This window comes from Dipodomys spectabilis, unplaced genomic scaffold (assembly GCF_019054845.1).
Source record: "Dipodomys spectabilis isolate Male_0828 unplaced genomic scaffold, ASM1905484v1 ptg000635l, whole genome shotgun sequence".
Classification (NCBI taxonomy): Eukaryota; Metazoa; Chordata; class Mammalia; order Rodentia; family Heteromyidae; genus Dipodomys; species Dipodomys spectabilis.
In genome coordinates this window covers 38,410-47,868 of record NW_024871312.1, presented here as the reverse complement: position 1 = coordinate 47,868, position 9,459 = coordinate 38,410, and the positions used below count along the sequence as shown (strand labels likewise).

Below are 9,459 nucleotides of genomic sequence, written 5' to 3'. Positions count from 1 at the left end.
CACCCTTCAAAGCGCCCCGCCTCCGCCCCCGCCCCCGCCCGGCTTCGGGCGCGCAGAGGACGCCCCGCCCACTTCCGGCTGGCAGGGGAAGTCCCGCCTCCGGGGGCGGGGCGGGGCGGCGGCGGGCGGCTTCCGGAGCGGCGCCGGGCGGGGCGGCGCGCGCCTGTCAGCGCTGTGGAGTCGCTGCTTCCGAGGTGGGCCGCGGCGGGGGCGCGAGGGACGGCCTCCGAGGGCCGCGGCGGGGGCGCGAGGGACGGCGTCCGAGGGCCGGGCGGGGGCGCGAGGGACGGCGTCCGAGGGCCGGGCGGGGGCGCGAGGGACGGCGTCCGAGGGCCGGGCGGGGGCGCGAGGGACGGCCTCCGAGGGCCGGCGTGACTGCGGCCCGCGGGAGCGTGGGGCCGGGGGGGGAGGACGGGGTCAGCGAGGCCCGTGGTGTGGGGGGGGGGAGTTCGGGGGTCAGCGAGGCCCGGGGGTCGGGGGTCAGCGAGGCCCGGGGGTCGGGGGTCAGCGAGGCCCGGGGGTCGGGAGTCAGTGAGGCCCGGGGGTCGGGGGTCAGGGAGGCCCGGGCCGCGCGCCGAGCTGGGTTCGAACCCGGGGCCCGGCAGGGCCGTCTCGCGCGGCCGCCGGTCACCCCTCTGCCCCCTCTTCCAGGCCGCGCCTCCTCGCCCCGGCGGGGGCCCGGCGCCATGTCGGGGAAGCGGAAGCGCGTGGTGCTGACCATCAAGGACAAGCTGGACATCATCCGGAAGCTGGAGGACGGGGCCTCGCCCAAGCGGCTGGCCGCGGTGTACGGCATCGGCGAGACCACGGTCCGCGACATCCGGAAGAACAAGGAGAAGATCATCAGCTACGCCAGCAGCTCCGACTCCACCAGCCTGCTGGCCAAGCGGAAGTCCATGAAGCCGTCCATGTACGAGGAGCTGGACCGCGCCATGCTCGAGTGGTTCAACCAGCAGCGGGCCCGGGGCCACCCCGTGTCCGGGCCCATCTGTGCCAAAAGGGCCGAGTTCTTCTTCTACGCCCTGGGCATGGACGGCGACTTCAACCCCTCCGCCGGGTGGCTCACCCGCTTTAAGCAGCGGCACAGCATCCGGGAGATCAACATCAGAAACGAGAGGCCGAACGGAGACGAGGCCGCCGTGGAGGACTTCTGTAACAGCTTCCGAGACTTTGTCGAGCGAGAGAATCTGCAGCCCGAACAGATCTACAACGCGGACGAGACCGGGCTGTTCTGGAAGTGTCTCCCTGCCAGGACTTCCGGCATCAGAGGGAAAGGCTCCGTCCCCGGGCACAAGTCCTCGGAAGAAAGAATCACTGTCATGTGTTGTGCCAACGCAACAGGTCTGCACAAACTGAAGCTGTGTGTGGTGGGCAGAGCCAAGAAGCCTCGCTCTTTCAAGGCAACCGATACCGTGAACCTGCCCGTCTCCTATTTCAGCCGGAGAGGTGCATGGATGGACCTTTCCATTTTCCGACAGTGGTTCGATAAGATCTTTGTGCCACAGGTTCGAGAGCACTTAAGATCCAAAGGCTTGCAGGAAAAGGCTGTGCTGCTGCTGGGTAATTCGCCAACGCACCCAAATGAAAACGTTCTGCGGTCAGAGGATGGCCAGATCTTTGCCAAGTATTTACCACCCAATGTGGCTCCACTGATTCAGCCCCTGGACCAGGGGGTCATAGCAGCGACCAAGAGGAACTATCGGGCAGGCCTTCTGCAGAACAATCTGGAAGAAGGCAATGACCTGAAATCATTCTGGAAGAGGTTAACTCTGCTGGACGCACTTTATGAAGTAGCCATGGCGTGGAACTTGGTGAAGCCGGTTACCATTAGCAGAGCTTGGAAGCAGATTCTCCCCACCATAGAGGAGAAAGAAGGGTTGGTCTTTGATGAAGAAGATATTTCTGTGGCTACTGTGGCCACCCTTTTACAGCATACCAGAGGACTGGAAAGCCCCACCACTGAGAACATTGAAAGATGGCTTGAAGTGGACAGTACTGAGCCAGGTTACGAGGTGTTAACCGACACTGAAATCATCAAGAGAGCCCAAGGCCAGACAGATGAGTCCAGTGAAAATGAGGAGGAGGACACAGAACTGGTTCCAGAGAAGCATATAGATCATGCAGCTGCCCTCCAGTGGACTGAGAATCTATTAGATTACCTAGAACAACAAGGCGACATGATTCTACCCGATAGGCTGGTCATCCGTAAACTCCGAGCCACCATCAGAAATAAACAGAAGATGACAAACTCAAGTCAGTAATGACATTGCAGTTTCATCATTGTTCCGTAAATGGTATTTGTGATCATCACTAAACACTGTGCTTTTTTTTCTTTGTGTTGTGAGTTTTTACAACAGTCCTGTGAAATGTATCTGAAATAGTTTGAGAATTATGTGTTTCATAATGTGTTTAGCCCTTTATTTGTATACATGGTCAGGAGCTAATTGGTATAGGTGTAAATTACATGTCTGTGTCTGTTCATTTTTGTAAATCAGCAGTCATCATTCTGTCAGAGTAACATTCCCCAGACTCTCTAGCAGAAGTTAGGGATAGCAGGGTGCTGGTGGCTCTCTGCTGTTGGAATCATAGCTACTCAGGGGGCTGCCATCTAGGAAGATGGCAGTTTGAAGCCAGCCAGGACAGAAAAATCCAAGAGATTATATTTCTAAACCTGTAGACAAACTGGACTGGGAGTGTTGTTTAATTGGCAGAGTGAGATAGGAGCAGAAAAACCTGGGTTCAAGCCCAGTGTATTAGCACCAAAAAAAAAGAAAAACAAATGAAAAAACACAAAAAAACAGTGAGCAGATTGAGCACTTTCCTGAAGTCTTTTGCTTGAATTGTGAAAGCTGCTATAGCAATCTTTTCTTGTGCTAATCGTGTTAAATGATTGTGTCTATAGGCTGACAAGATTGGAAAGCTATATATTGTTAGATTTTTAAATGACCATAATAATTAAAATGAAGTTATAATCTATGAATTGTTAAATAATTTTAGAAATCATACTTCCATTTCTTACTTTTGTGTGGATGGCAAGGAGTGGAGATAATTCTGGGAATGAAATAAATATATCAAATTTAATTAAAGGAATGGAGACTATTGGAAAGCTGGTATGTAATAGGTATTCTATTAATATGTAGAAGACAGTTATTCCACAAACTTAAGTTTATTTATATTGGTTGAATGTATAGGTTTGTTTTAATTTGGCCTCATTTTATGATAAATTTGATAACAGTATAGGATTATTCATCCAATGATAGCATAGGTTCTGTAATGTTACATGTAAAGATACCAACTCCCTCTTATATTTGGGAACATCTTGGGACTTTGAAAGGTACTATGTTTTTGTTTATTTACTGAACATTTGGATACTTGATCTATAATTTGAAACATTTTGTCATACCTAGCCATTTTACTTGAAATGAAAAGGAGAAACAAATAAGTTTTTTATTATTTTAAATAAATCCTGTGTTTGTGTCCCTACTGCCAAGTGCCAGAGAGAAGAAAATTGCATTGTTTATTGCTCTGACACTTCTAAAAGGGATCGTTCTTCTCATCTGAGCTAGAGTTTTGATAAATTTTCTTAAACTTTTGCTATTCAAGACACTGAAAATATTTTGCAAATGTTAAAATTAACAATTTATAATTTAAAACCTAAATAGTTCCATGTTATGTTTGGGTCCAGCATTAAAAAAATATAGATTTGTTCTTAGTCATTTTTGAAAGATTTAATTTTTCATTGAAATACTTAACATTTTATAGTGGTTTTCTTAGAATTCTGAAGCTTTAAAGTTTTTAAACTTTCTATAGTTTCTCTTAACTAACATATATATTCGCATATTCACACACATATATATCTAGATTTTGACAGACTTATTTAAAATAGAAATGTTTAAACTTTGTTCATTGTATAAATTGTCTCAGTGTTCAATATGAAAAATTACATATATATATATATATTGAATCAGATAGTTACAAATTCTGTATTAAGTAAAATGTATATAACATAATTAATAAAATGATTTTTCTAATGAAATATGTACTGCACAGCTTCCTTAATTTATGTCTGGATTTACTGAAATGCAGCCATATCAGACTTAATGCTACTATTAGGCTGTGATTTTAAGCATTACTGCCTGTTTTCTGATTCCACTTAGCAAATGCGTAGTGAACATCCTTTCTTACTACAAATCAGATGAACTCTGTGTGGGAAGGTGGGCAGTTCAAGAGCAGGTCTGTGGAAGGTTTGGAGTTGGCACTGTGCGGCCAACATGGCAGTCTGGCTCCGGTAGAGGCCTGGGGCCACTGCTGCTCACTGCCTTGAGCATGAAGTTCTCAGACCCAACAGAAAAAAGGGAAGAAGCTCCCAGGGCACCAAGGTGCTGAGAAGGCAGAGGTTAAATTCAGACAGAAGAAAGCAGTTGGGGTAAGGAGGGAGAAGTAGAGGTAGCCAGGGTGAGGCGTGCTTTGTAGTGTGCCGGTCAGCACCCTCGTCCCGGGCTGCTGGGTCTCCTGTGGGCCCCGTAATTTCTGCTTTTGCCTTTTCTCACACGTGCAATGTTGGTACCAGGTTAGATGTGCTTGATCGTTGGTTGGTACCCCTTGATGGATGATGGCAAAAGTTGTGTGGGCACTAAATCTACCATCTAAGTCAAATCGTGTTCCTGCTCCCTACACTGGCGGTTCCTCACTTAAGGTGCTGTTCATCTGTTTCTCCCTTCAAAGATTAGCTGTGCTGGAGGAGTGGCCCAGTGGTAGAGCACCTGCCTAGTCTGTGTGAAGCCTTGGGTTCAGTCTCCAGTACTGCAGGAAACAGATTAGTCACGGGTTGTGTTCTCTGGAATGTCACGGGGTGTTTTTGTTTTTCCTTCTCTAGTTGGTATGCCATGACACAGAACTTGCCAGAAGCTGCCTGCTCAACACAGTTTCCTACACTTCCAGTAGCCAGGAACTCTGCGAGAGTAGATTTATTTACAGGAGCTAGTGGGATAAGTTAGCTTACTTTTTCTGAGTAATTTTATCCTGGTGGGAGCCAGAGGATTTGTGAGGGAAGTAGGATTCTTTGTTATGCTTAAACCCAGTGAAGCAGAACTGCCGTATGCTCCACTGCTAGCAAGAGAGGTTACCTTCGGGAAGCACCTCAAGATCAGGGTAGAAAAGCACACATGTGCTTAAAACATGAACATGTAGTTCCACTGTAAGCTCACAAAGTGCAGACAAAACAAGATGATAGAAATGACGTAAGGAAATCTGGATGCATTTTTGTGTATTCATTCCATGACTGACTTCTGTGAACCTCTGCATTTTAGGCTTTGTGGTCTTGGTTTTTGCCACTTAATCTGAACAGCAAACCATTTCAGCTGAAGCAGGATTTAAGTGTGGAGGAGAAATGACAGTTACAACTGTTGCTTTGTTTCCCATCCATTGTGAATTTTCCATTGGCTTAAGAGAGCCAATATAGCCAATACGAACACTTCTTCCCATTCCCGTTAGGACCAAATCAACCATGTCTTCAGTTTCTGAGAAATGTCCAGGGGAGCCAAAATTATCCCTGGGTGAGAACCAGTCCTTTCCAACTGCAAGGTTAAGGACTCTGGTCTATACTCTTACATTACTGAGAGTACGATTTACACAGTGTCTGGTGGTTACTGCCTCAGTGCCCATTTCCTGACCGCAAACGCTGCCTCTTAGATGTTACGTTAGCACCCCACTTCGATAGCACCCCTATTTCCTTTTTCTGCTTCCGTAGCACAGAGGGTGGAATCCAGGGCTTCAGTGCCTCCAGCACTGTTTCCTCCGGTTCCTTTTGAGATAGGTCCAGGTTGGCCTAGATTGCAATGACAAACGTGAGCCACTATGCCCAGTTTTTCTACTGAGAAGAAGTCTCATGAACTTGTATTGCCCACCTTGGCCTGGAACTGTGATCTCCTGCTTGCAGCCTCCAGTGGGAGTGGAATGGCAAGCGCACGCCACTGTGCGTGCTTTCTTGGCTGAGGTGAGGTTTCAGGTTGTTTTGCAGGAACTGGTCCCAGTCCTGATCTTAACGCAAGGTAGTTAGGGTGGTAGCTGTGAGCCACTGGCACCAGGTACTGATTTCTTTCTTGTTTTAGCTGAAACAAACACCCAACTTTAGATGCTTAACACCATAAGTGTTATTCTTAGCAGTCATATGATGTCAGGCCTGCTCAGACAGTGACTTTAAGTGATTTTCAAGTCTAGCAGGGGTAGGATCAGGGGTGAATGACTCTTTATCTAGAAGCTGCTTCTGAGAGGAAACTACAGAGCTCCATACAGAAGATAAATGCAAACAGCCAGCACACAAGCAAAGATAACTCACATTCCTCAACCCGCTTATAATGGCTAGCCTTGTAACAATTGTGTTTTAGTGGAGGTTTTGCTTTTAAATGTCATTTAGAAACACTGATGGTCTGGAAATCTTAATTTTTTATTTTCATTTCGGTAAGCAGTGTTTTGTACGATCAGAGGCACAGAGGCATGGAGCCTTTGCGCTCTTCCCCTGGGAGCGTCCTCCTTTGGCCTCACTGTGTGTGAATACCTGCAGTCCTGTATAATTTATCATGTCCCGGTGCACTTTAGATCTAGCTTCCACAAACGAGAGAAAACATGCGCCATTTGTCTCTCTGAGCTTGGTTTACCTCACTTAATGTGATTTGTTCTAGGTCCATCCACTTGGAAATCTTTCTTTCTTTCTTTTAACCACAAAAGTCCAAAAGACTTCGGGAGCATTTTAAACAAAGAGTACAAACCAAACCCAAACACCTAGCACCCTGTAAATGGAGTATCATCTCCATCTTGTGGTGTTTCAGAATATTGACTGCTTTCAAAACATTTTATGTGTAACAAGCACGTTGGTTTCCTGTAGCTCTGGTTAGATTACTGCGAGAACACGGGGGAGCAGGCACACAGAAACAATCTACACTCCTGAGCCCATCCAATTTCTAATCAAAGATCAAAGCATTCTAATAGGAGAGTTTTATTAGTAAGCAGCCTTTACCTTGGCTTACTTGGCTCAGCAAGAACCCAGCAGTTACTGCACCTGCACCTGGCTTACGTTGATTGGCTACAGGATTTGTTTGTAACTGCAGCTTCCCATCTCATCTCCCTGCTCTGTGTACTACTCCAAAAGGTGGGGGCCTGGGCCTCCCAAGCCATGCCTCTACTGACAGCTCCTCCTGCCTGTCGAGGCCCCAAACATACACATTCAGGAACATGGATGCCTTTTCTGGTCTATAAATCTTTGGCATCTTTAGTGCCGGCTTGGTTCTTTCCCATAAGTTTCACTTCCTTCCATTTCAGGATTTGTCGCTCACCTGTGGTTCTAATGTGCAATTAGAAGCTACAAACCCAAACTGTGTTGCTAGGAACATGAAAAAGAGCGGAAGAGTTCCACCTCCCCAAAAGAGGGTTCAGGTCTAGTGGAGGTAAAGACAAACACACAAGAACAAGTACTTTTAAAGAACAAACAAAAGTGAGACATGCACAAGCTACTATTAATTCTGCTATGGAAAATCCAACTTAATTGGGCTCAAGTGTTCCTGGGGACCTGTGCTTGAAAAGCACGTTGGGTTTCTAGCACCACAGCCAGGTGGAGGACTGCTGTGGGAGGGCGGGGGCCGCCCTCAGATGAGGTAGTAATGACAGATCCTCTGCAGCCACGTCGTGACCAGGCCCATGGCCAGGAGGAGAGCCGCCATCTCGACCTTGGTAGACCACTGTTTCCTAGAGGAGGGCTCCCAGGAGCAGGACCCGAGATGCGGCTGCCAGGTAAGGAGGAATTACAAAACGATTCCTCTTAGGGAGCTGGCTTCATGGGTGGGAAGCCTTGGCTCAGGGCTTTGTGAAGCCTGAGAAAGCCTTGGGTGTACGATGGGACCGGCAGGTTCATAGCTTGGGGTGCATGGTGGGACCGGCAGGTTTGTATTTTGGGGTGTATGGTGGGACCGGCAGCTTGTGGATTCCTGTGGCCTCTCTGCCTCACTGTATACATTACAAATATTCAACGGCCTTTGGCAGAGAAAGGGGCCCTCACCTCTGAAAGAAGTAGAAAGTTAGTGTCAGGGCTGGCTCTGATGGCTCACACCTGCAGCTCCAGCTCCACAGAAAGCCGAGATCTGAGGATTTCCATTTGCAGTCAGTCCCGGCAAAGAAGTCTGTTAAAGATGCTTATCTATAATAAACTACCTAAGAACTGGAAGTGGAGCTGCGGCTCAAGAGGAGGTGTGCTGCCCAGAGAGAAAAAGTGGAGAGACAGCACTGAGGCCCTGATTCGAGTCCCAGTACCTGCACAGGAACGAAAAGTTAACCGTGAGAATGGTGGGACCCATGGAAGTCACTGACTATTAAAATGCCTGTAATATAATATCTCTACCGAGCTGTTTCTTAACTAGAAAGAATACCTAGAAAAAGACTTCCATCTGAAGTCAAAAGCTTAAAGGGGATAAAACAGCTAGTAACTAGTGGTACGTTATAAAACCTGCGTGATGGAGTCTGCCCCGAGTGAGATTTGCTGCGAAATAAATCTGATACTACTAAGAAAAAGGTCTAGGGAAAATGAACCACTATACTTTCTTGTAATAAGTTTACAAGATCACCTGAGTACTCTTGTGTATGAAAAAAGAAACGTCATGTGGAAGTGGAAAATACCCAGGTGTTGTCTGTCTGTACACCTTTTGAGTCTCCCTTCCGTAGCTTGAGCCTGAGGACTAACTCGGCTCCCAGACATCTGATATGCTTCCTTCTCCGTCCTTGTCTTTTTGGTGAGAACAAAAAGCCAACATCAAACCCAAACAAAGTAACAATAACAACAACATTGTACCATGCTGCAAACTGTACCAGAGGAGCAGTCTCAGAGCGTCCAGGCCAGCGAGGCCTGGGGTCAGAGCCCTGACTCCAAGGGCCAGCCCAGCGGTCCTTACAGAGCTTCCAAAGCAACACCTAGACCAGCAGCAGTGGTGAAGGAACTTGTGGCACACCTATGCTCTGTGGTATTATTCAGCGTAAAGAAGGCGTGGTGTGCTTCCCGGAAAAGTGGGCGGAACTAGAAAGGAGCCAGGCTCAGAAAGGAATCACGTGGTTTTGTTCATATGCAGGATCGTAGGATCTGCCCATGATATGAAATGATTGTAAAGGGGGAGCTATTTGGAGAAAGGAGGGCGTTGGGTGGGTTAAACATCACAGAAGTACATTATCTGCACAAAATGTAACAAATATACAATATGTAATAGGTATAGAGGGAAGGTGAATATAGTCGAAAGAACAGTATATGCCTGTATGTAAAGATGGTAACCAGACCCCTTTATATAGCTACTTCACACTAAAAAGCAAAGTGAAACATACCTGCATACTAAAATACTTGTTTTACAATAGTGCAAATTTCTTATCTTTAAGAAAAGGTTTTACATCGGTGGAATGGAAAATGGGTTGTTTAATGAAGCTTTT

General features: G+C 47.3%; 1 protein-coding gene across 1 annotated transcript; it reads left to right on the top strand.

Moving 5' to 3' along the window:
• Positions 1-139: 139 nt before the first annotated feature.
• On the top strand, positions 140-4,036 carry Jrkl (JRK like). The gene is made up of 2 exons (XM_042671505.1): positions 140-194; positions 652-4,036. Exon 2 carries the CDS (start codon positions 687-689, stop codon positions 2,259-2,261), a length of 1,575 nt encoding a protein of 524 aa, XP_042527439.1. The 5' UTR covers positions 140-194; positions 652-686; the 3' UTR covers positions 2,262-4,036.
• The last annotated feature ends 5,423 nt before the right edge of the window (positions 4,037-9,459 follow it).